The sequence below is a fragment of the Mastomys coucha genome, unplaced genomic scaffold (genome assembly GCF_008632895.1).
Source record: "Mastomys coucha isolate ucsf_1 unplaced genomic scaffold, UCSF_Mcou_1 pScaffold20, whole genome shotgun sequence".
Classification (NCBI taxonomy): Eukaryota; Metazoa; Chordata; class Mammalia; order Rodentia; family Muridae; genus Mastomys; species Mastomys coucha.
The window spans coordinates 13,967,292-13,993,137 of NW_022196903.1; the positions used below are offsets into that span (position 1 = coordinate 13,967,292).

At 40.8% G+C, this 25,846-nt stretch overlaps 1 protein-coding gene across 4 annotated transcripts in view; it reads right to left on the reverse strand.

The window, feature by feature from the left end:
• Positions 1-25,846, reverse strand: part of Cttnbp2 (cortactin binding protein 2) — a 157,015-nt gene that overhangs the window by 16,807 nt on the left and 114,362 nt on the right. For all 4 annotated transcript variants that reach the window (XM_031381247.1, XM_031381245.1, XM_031381243.1 and 1 more), the window contains 6 exons: positions 25,718-25,797; positions 17,278-17,364; positions 17,093-17,192; positions 7,677-7,829; positions 6,448-6,635; positions 429-607 (listed from right to left, as the gene is read on the reverse strand). In XM_031381247.1, the coding sequence (XP_031237107.1) occupies positions 429-607; positions 6,448-6,635; positions 7,677-7,829; positions 17,093-17,192; positions 17,278-17,364; positions 25,718-25,797 (787 nt within the window). The remainder of the gene's footprint in view (positions 1-428; positions 608-6,447; positions 6,636-7,676; positions 7,830-17,092; positions 17,193-17,277; positions 17,365-25,717; positions 25,798-25,846) is intronic.

Below are 25,846 nucleotides of genomic sequence, written 5' to 3' on the forward strand. Positions count from 1 at the left end.
TATATATATATATATATCTGTTGAACATGTGTGTGTGTAGTGCCCGTGGAGGCCAAAAGTTGTCGTCGGATCCTTGGGTACCAGAGTTACAGACTGTTAGGAACTACCATGTGAGTACTGGGACTCAAACCCAGATCTAGAAGAACAGAAAGGGCTCTTAACTGCTGAGCTATCTCTCCAGCCCCCTTAGCTAGTTTTCTTATACAGTTCAAGACCACCTGCCTAAAGATGGTAACACCCATAGTGGACTGGGGACTCCTGTATGAATTAATAGTGAAGATAATTCCCCAGAGGCCCACTTGCTCTGGGCAATCCTTCTGTCAGGGATTTCCTCTCAGATGACTCTAGGCTGTGTCAAGTTGATAATTAAAGGTGACAAGCATACTGGAACTCTATTTTTTACTAGGTAAATAAAAATTGGCACTTACTTCACAGTTGCTTGGGCATGTCCTGGGACTACTGGACAAGACAGGAAATATTTTGGTCCAAGAAGTGCTTCCGGTGTACCCAAGCGGGCCAGACAGGAGTTGAGCTGCCTCCAGACCGACAGAGCCCAGTCCACAATCTTACACACAGGATCACAGGGTGCAGGTAGCTGACCTCTGAACTAGAGACGGGTGGAAAACAGGGCTGTGGCTTAGAAAAAAATTCTTTTGTCTTGATTTTAAAGTCCAAAATTAAAAATATAAACCACAAAGCCCAAATCTAGCTGAATCTGACTTTACCTTTTCTTGACACAGATGTAGGATTCTGAAAAAGCAAACCTGGTGGCTGGTATAACTAACTAATCCTGGTATAACTTCACCCTATGCATGTACACATGTCAGTGTCACAAGTGTTCCCTAGGGCCTCCCACCTGGGTATTTTGACCCTATTTTACATATTGAACTTATTTACTTGTGTTTATGTTAAGGTGTAGTAGAAAACTAATTCTCTCTATGATATGGTGTGATGTTTTGAATATGATACACTGGGAAATGACTACTACTTAGTATAGCCACCATCTCATATACAGGAAATACTTTTAACAGTGTCCTCATTCATGATTTACTCTTAGCAACTTTTAAGGAACTATAGGTGTCTATTTCTCATAGAGAAAAAATGGTGTTGGGACACAACATCTACAAGAGATTTCTTGTAGATGAGTATTGCAGTTAAGAATATGTTGTTGAGTTAGTGAGATGGCTCAGTGGTTGAGAGCACTGGCTGCTCTCCCAGAAGACCTGAGTTCAATTCCCAGAACCCATATGGCCACTCACAACTGTAATTCTAGTCTCAGGGGATCCATCTCTGGGCCTCCAGTCACTGCATGTACGTGGTGCACTGACACACATGCAGGTAAAACATCAATAAATATAAAAAACTGTACAAATTTATCTTAGTGTCACTGATAATTACGAAGCTACCTTTGCTGCTAATGTTTAGCACTGTTGCTGACCTCTGCTCAAACCACACTCCCCATGCTTAACCATGAATAAGCAAGGAGAGACCAGACTTAACTGGATGGGAGGGACCAGAGTGGCAGCTAGCAAGCAGAATAGTTCCTTAGCTGCTTCTTCAGGACCACATGCTACCAAGGGGGATGAGGGCAGAATCCCTGTGGAAACATACTCTAATCCCACTCCCTCAGGGACAATGAGGTTTTGCATTTTTTTCATGATTATTCAATAAACTTCTAGCCAAGATCCCACTGTTATATATCCTCACCAAGAAACGTAATTTCCGATAGGAGAATGGAATTTGCCTACTCCTAAGAGCTGGAGAAACAGGTGTGCACCTATCTCTCCAAGTATAGATGTTGCTTATAGAGGATGTCTCATGTGCAAAACAGCTGTTATGGGAGTAGTGATTATCCTTTGACAGTACATTAAAGGCTAGTGTTTCCTTCAGGGGTCTTTCTGATAAATTGGTCTTATAGTTATTGCCTGATTTTATATCCTTGAGGCATATTCACTTAGCAGAAGCACCGTTTCATAGAGATGCTTAGATACTTAGATGTCATAATATATTTATATTTGTATGCCTTCTGTTTCTAAGCACCACTTACCACTTCTAAAGAAAATAAAACATTGCAAAGTCAGGATTCGTTGTTTTACTCTTGGGCTAGAGATGGAACCCAAGTCTCTGAACCCTCACTCACTTTCCCACGGAGCTATGCCCCTGTATGCTTTGCAGCTCAGAGAACTACTGAACAAAAGAAAAGGTGTATCCTGAGAGCCAGCCAGAGGTTCTGTGGGCTGGGAGGATAGTAAGCCACACATCAAGGCACTCTAAATACCCCACTGTTAGCACTGCGGATACATTTTGCCATCTGTTAAATAAATTACCTGGGTCAGGCTCATTAACCTAGGATTCTTTCCAGACAGATCATCTTTAAGTACAGATGCAAGCTTTGTGTATCATTATTCAAAAGAAGGAAATAAGGTGATGCTTAAGCCAAATCTCTCGCTGTATATAAAGGACACTTGTTAGCTAGGAGAGGCAGAGGTAATATTCTATATGGAACAGAGAAGTCAAAGAATGATTCCTGATATTCTCAAATAACCAAATGGTTGAAGGGCTCGGGTAACTTTAGTAAAGTACTTGCAGCCCACGCAAGCATGAAGAGATCAGTTCAATCCCCAGACCCACATAAAAAGGTGGGTGTGGTGGTGTGTGCTTATAAATCCAGCACTAGAGAGCTGCTGCCAGATACATCCCTGTGCCTTGCTCTCCAGCCAGTCTAACCTACTGGGAGGTTAAAGATTTTTATCGGAACCCAGATCATTGAATCTCACCAAGAATCACCCTGAAATGTTGGCTGCTGCTTCACAGCAGCATGGGTAAGATAGAATTTTACTCTCTATAAAGAGGACAAGAATTGGGAAAACATTTGAATCACAGGATTATCTTAATTTTCAGGTTTTTATGAGTAAATGGAGTATTTATGAAGATTTGTTTGTAAAATTATAAAACTTCTTACGATTTTAATGGCCGGTTAAGTTAGTTAAGAAATCTAATTACTAAGTTATAATTTAGTTTAAGCCCCTTAAAGTACTGTGATATCTTGGTACCTTTATACATTAAAAAGTCAGAATTATGGCCATTTCACCCTGAAGTCATCTGGGCAGGTGGGACTCCCAAGCACTGAGGATGTTTTAAAATATATCACTTGATATATTTAAAATCTTTCTTGAATTAAAACTATCTACCATGGTCAAATCATCTAGTAAGAGGGGTGACTTGTTAAGGGCTTTCTGTAAGAACATGAGCTTTGTGAGGATGGAGATGGTTCCATTCACTTCCCAGCACTAGGTCGGTGGCAAATTTTTACTGAATGTGTGGGAAACCCCTTCCTGACCCACCTCAGACATACCTGGTAGAGTTCATTTCATTTCAACTCATGTGCATGTGTGCGAGGGAGTATTATCCTGGAGAATCAGACCCAGACCTCTTGTCTCCTATGCAAAGGCTCAGTCACTGAACTATATAGCCCTTGGCCTTTTTATTTCTATTTTATTACTTTGATACAAGGTCTCACTAAGTACTCAGAATAGCCATGAATTTACTTATTAGCCTAAGCTGGTCTTCACCTCATGATTCCACCTCCTCACCAACCTGAGTAGCTGGCATTGCAGGTCTGTCTTTGCAAGGCTGCCCATCACATGAGGTTCTGATGACAACTTTCCATTTACAGCCTATGGCATGGCTGCTATTAGTTTTCCAAAGGGTGATATCTTAAAAACACTGTACAAACTGAATCCAAAGTATATATAACTAGCAACAGAAAGGCAGAAGCCAGAAGCCATGTTTGGGGGCAGGAGTTGTTCAGTTTGGTTAGATGTAAGGCATGAAGACATTCTTCTTTGCTGACTGCATGAAACCCAGACAAAACAGGGAAGCATGTAGGAAGTGTGGGGTAAAGACGAACTTGGCCCAAATCCTGAAATATCATTTCTGTAAGAAATCATCCTTTCTACACATATAGAGAACCTCACTGGGCATGGCAAATAGTAGGTGTTCAAAATTCAAAAACGTTTTGAATCGATGAGATACAAATGATGAATATTTCGTGTGTGTATGTGTGATAACAACCTGCCTTGATCTGTGGCATGTCTCCCTTGGACCATGCTTTCGTTTTTAAACAGTTTCCTTAAAAGGGAGATCTCAGCTAACACGCTAATTTTCCAAAATGCATAATGTTCTAAGTATAAAGGAATTTGTTCTCAAAACTTCAAGAGTGAAAATTTAACTCTGTCATCTAATAGAAGTTTTAAAAATTAGATTTCATAACATTAAGTTTCTTTTTGGTGACATAGAGATTTTTCCAAAAGACAAAGGCTGACATTCCATTAGGATAATTCCCGACTGTTGGAAAGTTAGAAATAGTCATGAAGTTTGTATTTTTTTAATAAAGACATTGGGGATAGCCGCAGTTCTGCCAAGTTGCTACCCTGTGCTGCCTGTAGCTTTGCCTCTTTCATGACTTCCATTCTCCTCAAAAGATAAAAGAACTGCATGTCTCTCCCTTTCTTGGATCTTCCAGAAGAATTCTGATAGCAGCATTATAATTAAAGAGAGATAAATGTCAATTTCTCTCTAAAAGTATAATTATTTTCATTACATATTAGTAAGAAGTATAGCATCCTGAAAGATATATTTCCTTATGTATCTGAAAGATTTGGGAGATGAAATTATTAATTTTTTTTAAAATTTTTATTTATTTATTTATTTAATGTAAGTATACTGTAGCTGTCTTCAGACACTCCAGAAGAGGGCGCCAGATCTCATTACAGATGGTTGTGAGCCACCATGTGGTTGCTGGGATTTGAACTCTGGACCTTCAGAAGAGCAGTCAGTGCTCTTACCCGCTGAGCCATCTCTCCAGCCCCGGGAGATGAAATTATTACCGAGCCCTAAACATGCCTCTAGTGCCTACAATGGCTAGGCTTTCTGTGCAAGAGTCTTCAGGTGTTTTGTACTAAACACTTGTTCCCACTGTGTGCTCCCTCCAGAGAATCTATTTTATTAGCTGTGGCAATGATTCATGGGAAATGTAGCTCTTCTTGCCTCTTACTCTGTTATAGCCTACTTTCAAATGCTATCGACAAAACAACAAGAACTCCCTCGTCCCTATGTTTATCTGGCAGGGGTGTGTTCATTTTACAGAACTGAAACATTAACATCACCTTCTGCGATGACACATCAAGTATCAATAGTGCTAAAAGTAATGGAAGTTATTAGTAACTTGAAAAACTTCAGGTTGACATTTTTTTTAACTCCACTTTTCTTCTTATTGAGGCCATGTAATGACTTTGTTGTAGCCAAGAGAATATATCTATGACTAGGCAGTAGATTTCTCTAGGCAGGAATGTCAGATGCCAATTCAAATCACTGGTAGCAGACTTTAGTCACTAAGTCACCCACACCGCTCTTCCTGTCTGCCTCTCTGCCACACTCACTCATGCTTGCCTATCCACCCAAGTTTGATAAGTCCTTGAGAGAGAGTTTTGGTCTTGCACCGGTGCTCCGGCCTTGGTCTAGAGCCAGAGTGTAGAGCATTCTAGATACTGAACCATTACAGAGAAACTTCTTATGATTCTTCAAGTCTCTAGACAAGAAACCTCTCTCCACAGTGATAAAGAGGCTGACACTGCATGTTATGGTGCTCTAGTTGCTGTGCCTACATGCCTTGAAGTGACAGCAGGGTGTCAAGTATTGTCTGTAGTCGTAAAGGGACCGTCAAGGCCCGCCTGGGTGAGGAGGGCTGTTCTGTTATCTATCAGGAGCTTAGAATATGCTATTGTTGAAATGCTGTTCTCTACATGCTGCCAGTGGACAGGGTTCAGTGAGAAAACCAAATGGAGTTCTTTGGTAACAAACCTGCTCTGAGGAACACTCAGATATCAGTCCAGTCCCAGGCTATTAATTAATAATATCTTACAACATGGCTATATTCACATATGGGAGACTATAAAATAGATTTTTTTATTCTTAAAAAAAAAAAGAGTATACTAAACCATTTCCCATCATAGTCTAAAAGCTGTCCATTAGAACGGCATAAGTGGTTAAGTGATGTCCTCAGGGCTCCAAGGAATCAGTAAGTTTTGCTTAAGCACAGTGATTAATTTTCAAGTCTAAGTTTCTATAACTTCTGAAACTTGATGAGGTTTCTTACGTGATAACACCAGAAAAACCAGTGAACTTTTTCTTGTACATGAGATATTATCCCCAAATTATTACAATTTCAACACACTTTCTCTTATAATGGAACTTTAAAACCCATGCTATTGTTCTTTGTAGGGTGCAGAAGCTGTTGTGAGTTCTACATCCTTTGTTCTGTTCAGCTCCGGAGAGAGTAACACAATCTCCTTACCCTAGCCTCCAGCCACACAGGAAGTGGAACCCAAGCCTGGGTAAGCCAGCCCCTCTCCCACCTAGGCGGGTTGCAGCTTCTGCTTTTGTTACCTTGCTGACTACCTTCCTTCGTAAGAACCTCTGAAGCAGTCCTTGAATGGGCTCGCAATCCCAGCGCAGCTGAACCCAGCGGAAGTGTTGCTGCACCAGCAGGTCAGAGCCCTGGAGACAGGCCTTGGCAATGGTTCCCACCAGAAAACAGTTCTCGTGGAAATAATAGCATTCAGATGTTCCATTTCCTAAAACAACCAAGCCATAATTCAACCTCAGCCATTTATGTTTGGTACAAATGCACATCAAGAACACGAGTTACATAACTTGTACTTGGAGGACAGAAAGACTGATACCAAGATAGGCAAGCATACTAACTGAGCACCTTGGGACTGCTCTTGACTTGGGCTAGATACACAGCCCTCTCTAGACAATGTGCCTAGCTACCTAGAACTACTACCTGCATTGAGCTGCCTGTACACCTGTTTTAAACAATGGGAATGACTTATTCTCCTTAGCAACCCTCTTGGTAAGGCTCTTTTTTCTATCCAAAGCCATCTTAAAACTGTACACAAGCACCATGAGTCATGCCAGATTCAGCCTAGACTAGTGATGAGTACCTGCACAGTAAGGTAAAACTATGCCAGGCAAAATTTTAGGGAGAATTCTCTTATATCTGTGCATAACTGGATCTGTTTTAAAATCAGGTGCGTTGTGGGAAGGGCATGCAGGATGAGGAAAAGCTTATATGATCCTAATCTTTTCATCAAAGTAGAGGACTATCTATGCTACACCTCTTAGCAACCAAACTCACACTTCTCTTGAACTTCATTAAAAACAACAGAGCCAGGCAGTGGTGGCACATGCCTTTAATCCCAGCACTTGGGAGGCAGAGGCAGGCAGATTTCTGAGTTTGAGGCCAGCCTGGTCTACAGAGTGAGTTCCAGCACAGCCATGGTTATACAGAGAAACCCTGTCTCGAAAAACCAAAAAACCAAAACCAAAAACAACAAACAAACAAACAAAACCAACAACAACAAACCTTAAACAATAATCAAAACCCTTGAGCTCTGCTCATGTGGTCTACCATAAGTCTTAAGAATGTATCCTTCTTAATCTATATTACAGGTTTTGAATAAAGTTTCCTTGCTACTCTGTGATAATGTGGGCTTTTGTTCCATTCCTGAGTAAGAAGCTAAGAACCTAAAAACAAAGTATAAGGCCGGAACCACTGGTGCTGATACAACACAGGCTGGCTGGGTAGCCTGTTCTCTCTACCCTTTCTTTACCTTTTTGGAAAGTGCATGGGCTTTCAGTGCTGCGATTTTCCAAAGGTGCCAAAAAATCCCCCAGTAACTCAGACAATGAAGATTTTTCCAAATTTTCCAAGATGATGATTATTTTCCTCTTAACAGGGAACTGCTTCACTGGGATCAGACAAGCTATGGTGAGAAACAACATTAGTGGTTAATAACTTTGTAAAACCTACCCAAACTGGCATAAAATGAAGAGCTAAGAAGACAAAGTATTCATAAAAAATGTTGTGTGGTAGGCATGCTCTGAAAATGCTGGGGGTTGACGGCGGCAGGTCCAGGAACGTCTGTGGTATTACTCAACACTGTTGAAGATGCCCACAACATGTCACCCCTTTTCCATAGCAAATCCTGGGCAGAATCTACCCAACTTCCTGCTGGGCTCAGGTAACTAAAAGAAAAGGAGTCCATTGCCCCACTGGAAATGACACCTCTGAGAACACAGGAAGTTGTCACAAACAAGCCACCAAGGAATATTTAAAATATTGTTTCATCTTACATAAATTTTGAGAAAAAATTAATACTAAGTATTTCATCTATGGATTTAGAAACAGGTAACAAAACCATGAAAAACATATTAAGAGCCAGTGGTGTGGCTCTGCAGTACAAAGCTTGCCTGGTGAATGTGCGGATCTGGATTCATTCCTTTGTACCTCCAATAAATTGCTAAGAAGTTATTATCACAAAGGATAGAAGAAAGGTTTTATGAAAAAGAAGGCACATAGGTACATTCTAGAAGATGAAGTGTCTAAAATTCCTGGCTTGTTCAGTGGCTAAACGGCTAATTTAGTTTAAAAGTATTCTTTGATCTTTAAGGGGTATTTTATATATGTTTTGTAATATAAAAGGTTAAAAGCATTGAATGGCCTTTAAATCACTCATGTATAAGATGTTCATAGCATTAATAGGCAAAGCTTCCAGAGATGCAAGCACATCCTGGCTCTAAGAAGTGATCAGATTAAGGGTTCACAAACAGTGAGAGGGAGTCAAGTCCAGTGTCTCCATCCTTATGGTCCCTCCCACTCAGGAGGGGCAGAAATGACTGCATATTGACCCAAACTAAAAGATGTAAACTAATGGGAATTCTTTTACTAACAGGGAACAAATAAGCCAGTGCCAAAGCATCCTCAACACAATGTATGGTGCCTTCCAGGCATTCACATATCATTACTGTTTTAGTTAAAACATGAAAAAGGCAATTGCAATATGAAAATTAATAAAAAAAAATCAATGCATTGAACTTCTTAAAAGATTTCAGATGTTTCCACCGTAGTCAAATTAATCCTCTATGAGGAACAATTGATTAAAAGCCCTTGTGGATCACTCTCCCTGTCATGAATACTCATGAGAGAAACATCTGTTATTTTCTTCTCACTATTACAGATACCATAGATTTTCAGTCTCAGAAGAATCCTTGAACAATGTAAGGGAACCCCTTCAGCTAAACAGCTTTAATAACTAGACTACAAAGAAGTGCCATCTCTCAATTTCCTTGTCCTCAGGGGTGGGCATCACACTATTTTCTCACGTGATCTTCTATACAACTGTCTGGTAACAATGACAACCTATGCTTCTCAAGGTCCATGCACTGTCTCAGAAATCCATGTATGTGTACAGCACTTGAGGTCCAGAAAGAGTCAGAAGAAATCTGGGCCTACATAGAGAGACTCTTTCTTAAATAAATAAATATGTAATGCACGCTCACATGCATATGTGTGTATAGATTATAGAAGTGTAAGAATTACAACTGCTTACTACAATGCCTTCTCATGTTTGTCATTGCTGTATTCCTCATATTTGGTGTGATTGTGATGGAGAGACCCTCATTGCCTAGAGTCTGCCATGATTGCTCTTTGGTAGGCAGCATGCTTTACTGAGCATTTCTTTTTGCAGATCACTATGAAGGTGAGCTTTCCTAAAATTGTACTTTTCAGATGAATTAATGATTTTACAGAATTTCTGATTCGATTTAAATAGTTCTAGGAACCTAGTGTAGTTGATAGAGAGTTTAAGGAGACAATTTAAATTGTTTTGTCAGAAAGAGGTAATAAAGTTAGACCTAAGAGTGGAATGTGGCCCCTCCTTCGTAGAGTAGTGAGGGCTGAATAGGATAGAAAAGGGGCACAGTGAGCTTTCCTGGGTTGCAGGCACATAATTGTACTTGGAAGAGAAAATAGGCTTGGGCCAAGTTAAGGATCCAAAGAACAAACAAGCAATCAGAACAACAAAAATCCTTTTCATTCTAGGTTGGGTCTGAGTTCCCAGGTCTTGTCATCTAGGGATCTGGCCACATGTTTTGGTGGCACCAAAAAAAAAAAAAAAAAAAAAAAAAAAAAAAAAAAAAAAATGCAGAGTTACAAACAAAGAGTAAATAATTCTATTAGGAGTATAACAATAAAGAATAGATGATTTGACAGCTTAGCTGAACAAGACTTCGAATATAAGACATAATATAGGTGATCCGTTTCTTGGTAAATACAAATTGCCATCAGCTAAGCACAGGGAAACACTTGCTACCACAGATTTGGCTTGCTTAAACTTTGGGAATCAATGACAAAAGAATTATCAGTTTGGGGTTACAATGAACTTGTGGAGAGGAAGGTAGATGAGAAATGTTTAGTTAGGTATGAGTTTCAAAGAAGAATATATAATCAATACTCCTGTTGTAATTTTTCCTAATAATTTTAATTTTGAAGAATGTTTCTGTGGTGATTGTTTTTAGAGAATATGTAACTTGTGGCTATGAGGTAATCTTTTTCTTACATAGAGAATTTTGTCTTAGATGGTATAAAAATGCTAAGAAAAAAATAAAGTTGTTGGGGCTTGCTTCATCACCAAAAAAAAAAAAAATTACAATTGTTTAAAACTGTAACAACAAACAATGCTTTTCTATTGGATGATTTAAAAAACAAATCTATCTAATGCCTTCTATTTCTTTTTCTGTAATTTAGGTCTGAAGAAGTCCACATTTTCTCTGATTTGGTTTGGTGTATGGCTATGTGAAGTGGTTCCAACACTGCTGTAGCAGCTGCAATGTATCTGTAAAGCTAAGTTGTATTTCAACAAATGTTTATCCATGTACATCTGCTTACTATGGGTGCTATGTGCCTAGGGCTGGTTATATCTTGGGGAAGGGGAAGGAAGGGGAAGGGGAGAGAGAAGGAAGGGAAAAGGAAGGGAGGAGGAAAGAAGGAGGAGGGAGAAGGGAGGAGGGAAGAGGGAGAAGGAAAGGTGGGAAGGGAAAAGAGAGGGAAGTAGGGAAGGGGGAGGGAGGAAAGAAGAAAAAGAAAGAAGGAGAAGAAGAAAGAAGGAAGAGGAGGAAGAGGAAGGAGGAAGAGGCAATGGTGGTGTCCTTCACTTTTATGAAAAGGCATAGGTAGCACTATAGGGGCTGGTTACAGCTTAGTCCTAGAAGGCACTGTGCACTGAATCAACCTTGGGAGACTTATAAGAGAAAGTACCTTGGTGGTCAACTCAGACCTAATGGCGCCACACTAATTCAATGGGTTCAAGCAGCTACCTCACCTCTGTGGTCAGCAGCGACACAGCAGCAGTGTCTTCACTTTGTGCTATGGTAAAATCACCTGGAGTCCACCCCCTGCATTATCAGTGATTTGGATTCATAGAGATGTGCTGGGTGCTGCCATTTTCTACAAGTTCCCTATGATGAGGAGGTGCTGTTAAGGCCAACATGTGCTGCACTGCCCAACAACGATGACAGAAATGAAATGTGGAAGACACAGAATGAGGTGTGAGGGAGGTCATCCCCGCTGCTGGCTATCAGTGGCAATGTTTAGGGATAGGGATTAGCAAAGGTGTAAGGACAGAGACATAGAGGATCGGATGCCTCCTCTGAGGTCTCATTTAGTGTAAGAAGATTTACAAAGCCAAAAATTAATCAGAAAAGAAAGGAAACAAGAGCTCTAACTTCTGTGCTGAAGGCAAGAGGTGAGGGGAGCCTCTACCAAGTAGCTATACCAAGAAGATATACTTCTATAAAGTAGATGAGACAATATAATAAGTCTGCATTCCATCTTCAGAGACAGGACTGAGAGGAAACACCAAAAACTACCTTCAACCTCCCATTGAAGAGGAGGCTACATAGTTAATGGAGGCAGAGATCACATGACCAATAATGTGCAGGAAGACAAGATGTGGTGAAGGTCTAATGTTTCTGAAATGGCGGGGGGGGGCAGCAGTAGTGGAAGAGAGATGACTGGGGGGATAAGGAGGAAGGATCACAATGGCTGTAAAATAAACTGAACTTGTAGATGTTCGAGAGTACAGGAGGATGGGTGGGAAATGGCGCCTTCACTTTCTTCATCCACTGGGAAAGATTGCACTGTTCACCTAATTTAGAGCAGACACTCATTTTGTGCCTAGAAGAAAAGGGAGGGGCGAGTGTTGCTGTTCCAAACTACTGACCTTAGGGGCCTATTATCTGCCCGGGTAAGTAGTGAAGATCCCACAGGTAAAAAGTGTCTTTGACACTGCTGGCCTCATAGCCTCGATCTCTCAATATCCCCTTCCTTTCTCTGGACCCCTTTCCTCAGTCCAGTGTGCGCAAAGGTGAGTTTTAGTTCCCTCGAGAAACAGCATGTGTCTAGTTCAGGTTAGTTAGCATAGTTTCATATCTAAATGTTAAAGAATCACAGGAAGTGAGAATTCATCGCCAAATTTTGAGTATTAAGGTTTTCCCGGCATCACAGATTTCTGGAGGCACGAACGAATGCCACTCGCTCCATTTTATTTCTGCCTGTGGATTTCTTTTGTCACAGAGCAGGAAGGACAGCCCTTTGAACCCCTGGGCCCCGTGCTGCTTTGCTCACTTCTGAAATCATGCTTTTTTTTTTCCTTCTAAACATTGAATGCACTGGTCCATTTCTCTCCTGTAGAGACTGGCAATGCTAACTGGACACTGTGGTTCACAACTCAATCAGAGTGCTGGATAGCCTTCAGTTAAATTCGCACATGGCTGATTCAATGGCACCACTCTTTGGTCGGAACCTAGTAACCTAACACAACTGTTCATAATCACTGCTTTGGGTGATTTATTTATTTGGGACTGAAAATATCCCTGTTCATACACTGCCTACTCCAGTCGCTGCAGGGGCAATGCTCTGAGTGTGACAAAGTGACCAGTGCAGGGATGGCTTCCAGTAACACAGGGCCCAGTGAGGTCGGCTCATCTATGGAGGCTGTAATTAGCATATTCATCTACCATCACTACAGTAATCCCATTCCCTTCAATACATGAAAGCACTGAAGGGACTCAAAGCATTATATTTGAAAATATTGACCTAGTGTTTAAATTGTTCTTTTCCCCCACTTTTTGTCACATGTAATTTAAGCAGTCATCTATCTGCCTTGATGACCCAGCTCCATACCTTGTACAGCGGAGGAACCTGAGCCAACTGCAATATGTATTCATATCCTCCCAGCCAAACAATAGAATCATGTGACATGGTTAAAATGAGAGGAAAATGTCATCTTGAACTACATGGACACAAAGTGATATATGGTCCTCTCTTCAAGCTCCCTCATTCTTCCTGGCGTCCCTGTTCTCACTCTTCACTGGCTCCTTTACATCTTACTCTCTATGTAAGGGTTGGCTTCCTAAAGCTACATTTGTTCAGTTTCTGCTCCTCTTGTTTCTTGGGCTTTCTCTCTTTAATGTGTTCTTTGTGGTCCCTTTCATATTTTACCCCTCAGACATGCAGGTGAGAACAAATATGTGCTATGATGCTTGGTGGAAGATAAAATTCAACCATCCAGTGCTGGTCTAACCAAAGGTGTATGTCCCCCCTTTGAAGAAAATGAGGTTAAGACCCACTAGCACAGAACATCCCAGATCAGTATGTTTCTCCAATGCCATCCAGTCACTTTCTCTTTTTGAAAAAAAAAAGGCATTAGTGCAGTTGGCAGACAAGCCCTATACCTTATTTGTCTGAAAGCTATAGTACAACAGACTAGGGGGGCCTTTCCTACAAGGATCTGCCTTCCCTTCACTGGGGCCTTCCATCACCAAAGGATCATTTCTGGCTAGCTCTTTCTGCATGAAGAAAGCACAGACACACAGACCCATAACCCCTTCCTGGGCTCACTGTCCATGTCTTGCTTTGCGCAGAAGCCATGGTATCTACACCTATTCTACATCATGAGTTAATAGTAGTGGGTCCTATTGAAAGGATGAGAATGGGGCTAGTGAGATGGCTCAGCAGGTAAGAGCACCGACTGCTCTTTGAAGGTCCTGAGTTTGGATCCCAGCAACCACATGGTGGCTCAAGGCCATCTGTACAGCTACAGTGTACTCATACACATAAAATTAAAAAAAATCTTAAAAAAAAAAAGAAAGAAAGAAAGGATGAGAATGGTAGAGAGTGTTTTAGGCAACCAGAGAAGTAGGCACAAATGATAAGCTAGACCACAATGTTCCTGATGTAACATTCTAAGAACTTTAACTTTTATTCTGGAGCCTTTGAAGTGTAATATCAGGGAGCACTTATAGGAGCTTTTGTCTCCTAGAATGATCCTCCAATAATCACTGTGGAGAACTTGCTGAAGAAGCAAGAGAGGGGGTAAATAAGGGATGATGAGGACTCAGAGCACTGGAGCAAAACATGATGGGGCAAGGAAGGGGCAGCTGGAAAGCAGCAGGAGCAGCAGGTAGGAGGAGGAGGAGCAGCAGGTAGGAGGAGGAGCAGCAGCAGCAGGAGGAGGAGGAGCAGCAGCAGGAAGAGGAGGAGCAGCAGGTAGGAGGGGGAAGAGCAGCAGGAGGAGGAGGAGGGGCAGCAGCAGGAAGAGGAGGAGCAGCAGGTAGGAGGAGGAGCAGCAGGTAGGAGGGGGAAGAGCAGCAGGAGGAGGAGGAGGGGCAGCAGCAGGAAGAGGAGGAGCAGCAGGTAGGAGGAGGAGCAGCAGCAGGAGGAGCAGCAGCAGCAGGAGGAGGAGCAGAGGGTAGGAGGAGAGGGGGAGCAGAAAGAAGCAGAGTTGGCAGAACTTAGAAACAGGGAGAGGGGAAAGTAAACGATGGACCTTAAAGTGCTCAGGCCAGTGTAGACAAGGACACAGTAGACAAACCTCATCAGTTTGGTCTTGGTTTTGCTATTAAAAACTGAAGGAAGTATTGATACTTTTAAATCATTAAGACAAAGACAGAACACCCGTCTGTATTCAGAGATGATGCAACCTCTCCTTTTCTTTTTCTCTGAATTTAAAATGAAAATAGATCTCTCTCCTTATTAATTTACTCAAGTATATTGTTCAAAAATCTTCACCTCAGAGCCTGTGGTGTAGCTCTTCCCTCGCAGTACAAGGTGCTGGGATGGATCCCAAGTATTATAGTAAACAAAACCAAACCTCCAAACACTGTATCTTCCCAAATCAATGTACTCTATGTTATGGCTCATCACTTCCTGTCCCATCTGCTCACAGAAGTATGCTAGAAGTATCTCCTTTCCTGAACAGAAAAAAATGATATCTTTTCTTTTTTTTCCTTTTTTTCTTTCTAGTGTTACCTCCTGCGAAAGGACATTAACTAAGTCACTCAAGGAAATAAAAGTATAAGCCACAGAAGTAGCTTTCAAGGAGTTCATGATGTAACATGGAATTCAAAGCCAAAGTCCCAAGATCTCTCCTACCACTAACTCTATAGTTAGGTGAGGTGAGGAGACAGAAATAAACTCTATGGATATTTCCCAGGGGAAAGTCTTATCAGAAAAGGGTCAGAGAACCCCTCCAGGGGGAGCTGAGATTTAAGACAAGGGGCGCCTTGCTCCAAGTTTTTAGACTTGGAAAATGCTTTGTAAGAAGATGCTGAGCGTGCATCAATTCTGCAGTGCTGGGCTGGTCCCCCTTACATTCTTCGTGCCTTAACTCATTGCTTCCAGCTTTCTTAGCTGTCTGTTTACAGCAAAGCTCAGTTTGTACTTGACTATTTATCCTGACTGAGTGAGAATAAATCATTTTATACGCTTAATCTCGATATGACATTGTCCTGAAAGCTGAAAAGCTGTAGGGGACTATTGTTAAATAATTAAAGGAGAAATGACCAGTTAGCACAAGGGAGCTTTTAAGATCTATAGTTGGGATTAAGGAAGGCCAAGCTCCAATCAGACTGCTTAGGTTTGAGTCCTAGTCTGTTCTTACTGTGACATTACTGGTAGAACACACAACATCATCTCAAGTGCTTTCAAGATCACCAACCAGGGACACTGGATGGTCTGTATGAAAGCTGCTAGTTATAAAGACGGACTTTAAAATAGGGCACACCAGAGTAAAAGTTAATAAATGTTAGCTACCATTGAAATAGCATGAAAGAAAATAGTATTCTATTTCCTGTTTCTGGTCAAAGATTAGCCTGTGAAGCAGGAAGACATTAAGATTCTAAGAGATTTTCCTACTTCCAAAGTGTACTTCAAGGCTTAAAGAATGCTTAGTTGTTCTCTAAACTCATTTGTAACTTTATTTCATGACTTAAAATCTGCAGATGAATTTTGTCATCCTAAGCTTAGACTATAGTTGAGCCCCGGGCTATAGGTAACCCTATTTCTCCAAGTCCAAAGACAAGGCATAGCCCTCTCTATTAAAACTTAGAAGGTTTAGAAGGTTTTGAACCTTTGAATCTTTCAACTTCTCCCCTGGACAGGTCAGTGGCTAGACCCTCTTGGAACTGAAGCTGAACTGGTTCAGCTTTGTGTCCTAGCTGTGCCGTTCTGGGTCCTGTCAGCCTCACCTGTAGTGAAACTTGGGTTATCAAGCTGTGAAAGACCTCATGAATAAGTTATCTCAAGAAATGTTTACATGTGGGTCTGCTACCCTATTAGTGGGAATAGAACAATGCCAGCTACTTGCAGAAGGCTGCTATAGAGACCCAGTGAGTTAACTGGTATATGCAGTGTATTTAACCAAAATGCTAATCAATGACACACTAGTGGCCAACTGGAGACAAAAGTTTACTCCAGGCATGAAAATACCAAGTACATTTTTACAGGAAATGTGTGAATGAGAAAATTGGCTCAATCTCGGCTTATTTCATTTTTATCAACATGCAGCACCAATGTTAGGCAATGGCAGATTGTGATATGCAGTCCTACACAGAGAGAGCTGCTTGCATTACCTCTTGTCTTGCTGTATCACTGCTGGCAGTTACACAGTATGCTCAAAACAATGAGCAGTTTATAAAAATAAAGAAGGAAATTCAGGCTGACCAACTGATACAGGAGCATAGACAGAAGTAGTTTTTGCAAGTGTTCACTTGGGCTCCCCATTTTTTACTCCATGACTATTGTACAACTAAAAAGTAGAATAATTATGAAGGTTATTTCCTTGGAATGGCTTTCAATGAAGAACATGCCTTTGAGTTATCACAAGCCAGATCCTTGGAAGGGTCTTACCATTACTGATGAACACGTCTACTAGCTGTTCCTTGGAGAAACCTGAATCCACCTCGGCTCTCACTATTTCACAAGGGAATCCTGCAGCCATCTGTCTGTGCTGTGATAACAAAATGGGGATATTAGTTCTATATTCTTCTCAGTTTTTTTTTAAAAAGTAATAATAGTATGGAAATACTCAATACCTTCATGCAGAGGGCAAGCTGATATGCTATGTAGTCTTGCAAGCTTCCTTCTGGGCCATGGAAAATGACATTATGATATTGCTCAACCTGTTCAAAAGCAAGAAGAATCCTGGGTGAAGATGATAGCTTGACAAGGGAAGGGGTGGTACATAAGGACTGAGGTCTCAATTAGCCCCAGGTATCCAAAAGAATAAAGCTCTTTGAGAATAGGAACATTTACTAGACTTGTGAAGTCCTTTAAAACTTAAACTGTGCCTCCTCTCTCCTGGAAACTAAGATATGTTTATAGAGGCTACAAGAATATATTCAGGGTACAGGAGCACACAAGGACCGCCTGCCAGTTGTTACTCTGTGAGCTGGAGAGGGAAGCTAAAAAGGATCACTCTTCAAGGGCCCCTTGATAGTGAGCTTAGGACTGGCTGTCAGGGTATGTAAGACCATGTTTCTAATGGCAATGACTGACTTTTCCCTGAAGCTAAACACTATTCTGTTATTGGCAAGCTTTCGGTATGAACTTACTAATGCTTACACGAGGCACAATGGTGGCTATAGCTACCCAGGAAAAGCAAAATCTGAAACACCATAGACTGAGACTGTTTTCTGTGGTATTATTGGTGGCCTATCGAGCCAATGACAGAGGTGCAGGCAAGGACCAAGACTGGAGCAGGGTGCTGCTCTAGAAAGCTGAGGGTATTCTGGAAAGTAGAAGTGAGGTTCAGTTTCTAAGCTAAGGAGTTGCTGTGCCATAAAAATCCTCAGAAAAATATAACTGAAGGATATTACTGAGCAATAATTGTTCTCACTTGTACTTATGAGGAGGAATCCTGAAGAGTGTACAGGATTATACCTGTCATTAAAAATGAGCATAAAATTTGTCTAGTAATGGCTTCTTTCTTTCAAGCTTAAATAGAAGTTGGACCTTTTTATTTTTTGGCTGGCTTAGGAAATTTTATCTACAGTAGACTTGGTACCATCTACTGGTTTTCTATATTTCTAAGGAACAACTACAATACTTTTTTTTTGTTCTTTGTGAATACATCTGCCATCTTATGCCATCACTGTAGCTCTGACCTTCTGGTTGGCATGTTGAGAGAGCTACCTGAGCTAGCTTTATATACCACTGACTATTCACCATCTCAGTTTTATTCTCTACTGGCCCGAGTACAGCTTCGCGCCACAGCACCTTTAGCTTCTCATCTAGTTCCTTACTTCACCCAACTCCTTTCCAACACTGTTCTTTTCCATTCTAGTCCAGATATTCCTACAAATTGCTTGCATTGATTTCACAGTTTTATCTCTTTGCAGTCTAGAGAATTGCCCATATTTTATTGGTCTGGTTTTTCTATGGCTAGGATCTGTACTGGCCTCCTCCCGTGCATATGTAGAAATTCTGACTGGATCTAAGGTGGTAAAATTAGTAATGGCTTCCCTAAGAGTTGAGCTGACTGGCTTTTATGTCAAATTGATACAAGCTCGAGTCATCTGAAGGAAGGGAGTTCCAATCGACAAAATGCCTCCATAGGGTCAGGCTATAGGCAATTTATTACTTAGTGATGGATATAGGATGGCCAGCCCATTGTCGGTGGTGCTCTCCTTGGGTTGGTGGTCTTGGGTTCTATAAGAAACCAGACAGAGCAACCCATCCAGAGGAAGCTAGCAAGCATCATTTTGTTCCACAGCCTCTGAATCAGCTCCTGATTCCAGGTTACTGCCCTGTTTGAGTTCTTGCTCTCAATTCTTTCTATGATGAATGGTGCCATGGAAGTATAAGCAAAATAAACCCCTTCTTCCTGAACTTATTTTGATTGTGACATTTCATCACAGCAATAGTAACCCTGATTACAACAGGAGGTATCCGTATCCTTATGAAAAATAATAGAGCAAAATCCGTTGCCCTTCCTGCCATATTAGAACATAGAAAGAAGATGCTATCTAGAACCAGGAAACAGACCCTCGCCTCACTGGACTGCTGGTGCCTTAGTCTTGAACATCCTGGCCTCCAGAATTGTGACTATAAATCTCTATTGGAAGCTATCTAGTCTATGACATTTGTTAAAGCAGCAGCTTCAGAATGATGGTATTCTCCTCCAGGTATAGCATTAACGTTTTATTGTTTACATGGTGTAAAACCATGGGAAATTTGTTACACTAACACAAGAAGTGGGTGCCACTCCTGGATTCACTTTGCTAGCTACAAGTCCCTTAGGTCACTGGGTGAATGACTGACTCATGTCTATAATTCATTGATTAAACTATAGGCTGCAACCACGGTTGCAGGATCCTGCTGTCCAACCAGAGAAGTGCACAAGGATGAACTGCAGCTGTTTCTCTCTCCAGTCCCACAAAAGTGCTCATGAGTGATGTACCTCTCAGGCCTCAGCATGGTCTTACCAGTCTTCATCAACGTCTTTATACTGTCTAATGGATATGAAAGGGTTCACATCAATAGAGCGGATGAGACTCTCACTGTTCAATCAAATTGGAGCCTAATGGCTCAGGCTTTTCCCTGGTGTCAGTCTTGTAGTTTCGAATACCCTGGGAAGATGGTAAGGAAGGTGTGATGGGTGTTTCCTACCTCATTTCAGGGAGTCAGAAAAACGAGCCTAATACTCCCAAGGCGGTAGGGAAGTCTCAGGGTCACTTTAATGGAAACCTCCGTTCTGTTTTTCTGAGGTCTTTGCCACTTTTCAAAAAGCACCTTAGTGGTAAATTGTGAGCTAGATATCGCTGTCCAGGTGCAGTTCTATGGCAAAACTCTCCAGCTCTCCAAATTAATCCCAAATCGCTCTGAATTGCTGAACAGAAATTCTTTCACAAGGAAGGGATTGTTTCACGCCAGTGAAATGGGATACAGATTTCCAGGATTGACTGAACATATTGCCCCTGAGATTTTCAACTGGCCTTGCAATTTAATCTTGTTTCGCTGCTGAAAACAAGAGCACTCTATTTATTATGGCTCTCCTGTCAAGCTGTCTCCACTTCCTGAAGGCTGAGTCTGAAACCGTATAACAGCGAAGGGTCCAGCTTCCGAGATAGGCTACAAACAGCCACACCTCATCTGTTAGCACGTACGTTTGTTTAGGGCACAAAAGCCAGGAAACAATTTAAAATTTATTGAATGGGTCTTTTTTACAGGCAGTAAACTCTTCATGTTTATGCTTTATAATATCCTTCATAAAGTACAATAGAATATAAACAAACAAGTTACTGCGTAGGTAAAGAGAAAACAAGTGTACAAAAAGTCCTGATCGTTTGTATTTTAAAATATACTTTACAATAATGATCTCTTTACATTTCTGGTATTACCAATTCTTTTGCTGATTGTTTTCCTTTGATCAAATGATACATAGGTATATTGATTATCATTTGCAACCAAAATTAATTAGTGAAGTAAATTATAGCTAGTTCATTGAGGTTGGTGTATGCCTATGAAAAGCTTTGTCAAGAAAACTCATCCACTTCAGAGTTATCATATCACATTTCTCTAAAGGCCATGCTCTTAGGTATAATATAAAATCATGGTCTATGCTTCATGCCTCCAGCAGAGGGCTCTACAGCTGGACTGTTTTGGACAGAACTGGTGATAGAAAGGAAATCTGTTTGTTATTCATAGTAAGTGATCAGTCCTTTATCCATAGTAAGTGATCAGTCCTAAATTCATATACAGATGAGTAACATTAAGGGACTCATTTATGTATCTATCTATTATATATGATATACATAAATACATATATGTACACACACACACACACATATATATATATATAGCAATAATCACTAAATTAAAGTGGTCTATGGAGGCCTGGAGGGATAGCTCAGAGGTTAAGAGCATTGGCTGTTCTTCCAGAGGTTCTGAGTTCAATTCCCAACAATCACATGGTAGCTCACAACCATCTGTAATTGGATCCAATGCCTTCTGGTTTATCTGAAAACAGCTACAAAGTATTCATATATATATATAATAAACAAATCTAAAAATGAGGCTATAAATCTAAAAATGAATATAGAGCACAGACATTGTTAAAGATACATGGATAAGATAAATTTTATATGCTTAAGAAGCTGTAGAGAAGTGATTAATTTACATGACCATATAATATAAAATTTTACTTATCCACATGTCTTCAAAAAAGTTAATAAATGTGCAATCCATAATCTCCTCACCTCTCTTTCCTTTACAATGCATATCAAATCATTTTGGTGTGATAAATTGAATAAATTATAAAAATTTATGCTATCAAAAAGAAAAAAGAAAAATGAAATCAAGTTCAACTTCTAAAATGACAGCTTGAGTCACAGTCACCAGAGTTACTCTGTTACTTATTAGTAAAGGTATACTGGCCTCATTATCATGACTGATACTAATCTGATTTAGTCTGGTGTCTTCATACCCTGTTGGGGACCCACATCACATGTCAATCAGGGCTTCTGAAGCACAATGATTCAACAACCTCAACAATGGCTCATCCAGGCTTTAATTTTTTTCCCTTCTACAGTGTTTGCCTACAGAATGGGGATTAATACAAGAGCTGTCCATTGCTGTCCATGTGGCAACTGAGGTATGTCTTTAGATTTGTCTTAAGGGAATAGATCCTCACGTTGTATTTGCTGTTCCACTTGTAATACACAGTCTGCATAAGAGCTGCTGCCCAGAGACAGTTTGAGGACAGCTATGTTGAAACATTAAACACAAGAAAGACTGGAAAAATAATAGGACATTATTGTGTCAATTAAAATTGGGATAGCTGTCATTTAAAAGTTCATGCTTTACAGCTAGTAATTTCCCTTCAGCCTCTCCTGACACACTATCTCAAAGAAATTATTTACTTTCTTTGAGGCATGAATGTGTGTTACTGTCAACTTAATCACATAAACTGCTCTTGAACTTCTTGAGTCATCTCAAAAGTCACTCCCAGGTATGTGATGGACACATTTGAAATCGTAGCCATACAACTGTACAACTATTTGATGAGAAAGCATAAAAATTAATAACAATGATTGGTGATAGTTGAAATTTGAGCAGAAATACCAGTGGAGTAAGAATGCATATAATGATCTAGAAATCTGTCCAACTAGCATTTGTGATATTAAAAAGAAAAGTGAAACTGGATTCCTTTGTGTTTTGTGATTTGTAAACACTATGTGAGGCCACTCTTAATAGAACAGACATAAAATAAACACAAGAGAAATTACAGTTTATATATGCAAAGTCATACAGTACATATATATGTGTGTACATATGTGTGTGTGTGTGTATGTGTGTGTGCATGTATATATATATTAGTTTACTGAAACTATAAAGGCAAAATCCCTCTGTTTCTGTGGTTTTGCTTTTTGTTGTTTTGAGATAGATACGGTCTCAGTTTTGTAACCTAGGCTGCCCTTGAATTTACAGCAATTCTCTTGCCTTAGCATTAGCTCTTCTATATTTACCAAACCATACTTCCCTGTTAACTTACTGGAGCATTTCTCTATTTAGCAGAATGAAGTATTACAAAATAAAGTGTAGCGGCTAGTTCTATGTCAATTTGACACAAGCTAGAGTCTTCTGAGAGGAAGAGATCTCTATTAAGAAAATGTTTCCACAAGGCTTGAGGTAAGAACATATCCTAATTAGTGATGCTTGAGGGGAGAGCCCAGACCATTTTAAGGGGGGCCATTCCTGGACTTGTAGTGCTGGGTTCTATAAACAAGCAGGCTGAGCAAACCAGGGAAGCAGCATCCTCCAAGACTACTGCATCAGCTCCTGCACTTAGGCTCCTGCCCTTGCTGGTTTTGATGACGAACTGTTCTATGGAATTGTGAGTGAAATAAAACCTTCCCTTTCCAAGTTGCTTTTGATTATGGTGATTCATCACAGTGATAGTAACTTTAGCCAAGACAAATTTGTACCAGGAGTGGAGTATCCCTGTCGCAGACCTGACCATGTTGTTCTGCAGATGACTGTGGAAGAATTTTGGAACTTTGGGCAAGAAAGGCCACTGAGTGTTGAGAGATCAGTGAGCTGGTTTGTGGGAGCTTGGGAGATACATACATTGACAGCAGTGTAGATAATGGAGGTCTGCTTTGTGATGTTTCACAGGGAAATAAAGGCTTTACCTGGCCTTCTGTGTAAAGAATATATGGTGTCTGTTCAGCTGAAATTAAAGAATTAGCTGATTAACAGGAGACCATAACCACTAAGGTAAAAGGAAAAGATCTCTAAGTTGTCTCCATAAGATCTAGCTATAGACAAGCCAGTGGAACATACTGTTAATTAGTGGCAGAGAGACCAGCCCATTGTGGATGAGGCCAACCTTGGGCTGATAGTACTAAGCTTTGTAAGAAACAGACTGAGCAAGCCAATGAGCAGCACTCTTCTATGGCCACTGATTCAGTTCCTACCACCAGGCTCTGGGCCTCATTGGTTTAAATTGTTATCCAGAACTGTGAGTAAAATAAACTCTTTTCCTCCCTAAATTTCTTTTGGCCATGGTGTCTCCTCACAGTAACAGTAACATTAACATAAAAATCATCAAGATCCTTAAAACGGTCATAGTTTTGGATTGATACAATTAGCCCTTGGTCAGAACCTTGCATAAGAAGGGGATGTTGGGCGGGAATAAAGGAGAGGAAGTATCTACACTCACAGCCTGAGGCTCAGATTCCTGACAAGCAGGGGACCATACCCTCAGCTTTCTTTTAAGTAATGAATTAGCTGGAGTTCTTCTTCTTGGGCATATTTGGTGCTTTGAAGGGAAAGGGGGAGAGAAAAGGAAAGAGAGAAAAGTGAAAGTATCCGACGGAGAGGCCTGGTGAAGCTCTCCCTGGCTGAGGGTATGAGGTGGGTCCAGACTTCAAGGTCAGCTTTATCTGTGCTTAGCTCTACCGAAACCTTAATTTAAATCTGATGGAAACAACTTGTGTAAAGAGTCCCAATCTACGCTGGGCAGTGGTGATGCACGCTTTTAATCCCAGCACTTTGGAGGCAGAGGCAAGCGGATTTCTGAGTTTGAGGTCAGCCTGGTCTACAGAGTGAGTTACAGGACAGACAGGGCTACACAGAGAAACCCTGTCTCAAAAAAAAAAAAAAAAAAAAAAAAGAGTTCCAATGTAACCATTTTTAAAGGCTGCCTAAAGGAGTCAATAGAGCTTTTATTCACTTACTGTCTTATGTTATCCATAGAAGTTTCAGGAGATCTCACTCAGACACAGGGTATCTTAGGCACCTCCATCATTTGGGTTCTATCAGTGACTATGTGTGCTGCTTTGCTCATAAGATCCTTTTAATCCCTCTTTGTATTACTTATTTGAGTAAGGAGATAACATTATCAATCTTGTAGGGATGTTACAAGTAAACAAAACAAATAAAAACACTTGGTGTATTGCCTACATCTACTAAGTATGTAACAAACTCACCATACTTCCTTGTCTGTCTTGTATCTGAATTTACTGTTTTCCTTCATATTCATATTCCTCTTCTTTCTATTAGGAACACACTGCCTAGTTTGAGCAGGGAACATTGTTACTCCACAGCAAGACTAGCTTAGTAGGGGACTGACTTAAAATACTCCTCCATGGGCTGCAAGTAGTAACAGTAGAATACATGCTGAGACCCTGAAACTTGGATGTTCGCCATGCCCAGACCTCTCACCTGCTGCAGTTAGATATGTGAAAAGAATAAACGTTGATGGTTTGCATATGCTCAGCCCTTTTTTATGAACTAATAGAAGGTGTGGCCCTGTTGGAGTAGGTGTGTCACAGTGGATGTGGGCTATAAGACCCTCATTCTAGCTGCCTAGAAGGCAGTATTCTGCTAGCAGCCTTCAGATAAAGATGTAGAACTCTCAGCTCTGCCTCTGAACCATGCCTGCCTGGATGCTGCCATGTTCCCATCTTGATGATAATGGACTGAACCTCTGAACCTGTAAGCCAGCCTCAATTAAATATTGTTCTCTATAAGACTTGCCTTGGTTATGGTGTCTGTTCACAGCAGTAAAACCCTAATGAAGACAGTCCTATTTAATTTCTAATGATTTCATTTCTGTAAAAGAGGCCAAATCAATAGTTCAACTGTTGTGAACTTATTTACTCAACTTTAAATGGTAAAAGCTTAGAGTAAGGCATCTTGATATGCATGCCTATTCCTTTCTGTGTCTATTATTCGATGGCACATCCTTGTTAAGGGGCAGGTAATATATTCCTACCTAAGCTAAATCACTTTAATAGTCACAGGTAGTGTCTCTCGGACAAAGAAATGGACATATGGATCATAGTGGCAGAAGTCCAGGCCAGTGATGGACCGCCTGCCAGGGAGGACACCCATTGCTGGGAAAAACAATGTCCTAACCCAGAAAGCGAGGTGGGTGGGCAGACACTTGTTTGCGAGGTGGGTAGGCAGACACTTGTGTGCATGGGCCACCCGATGAATGTTTCAGTAGCGATGACAGTGGCAACATACCAGTCTGAGGTAGTTCTGAAGCATCTGAAGTGGGATCATGGATGCATAAGTCACACTACTGAGGCAGCCTTCTTGGGGACCTGTGAGAAATACACACAGAGAGGAAAATTGGCCTTTACTTATGAAATA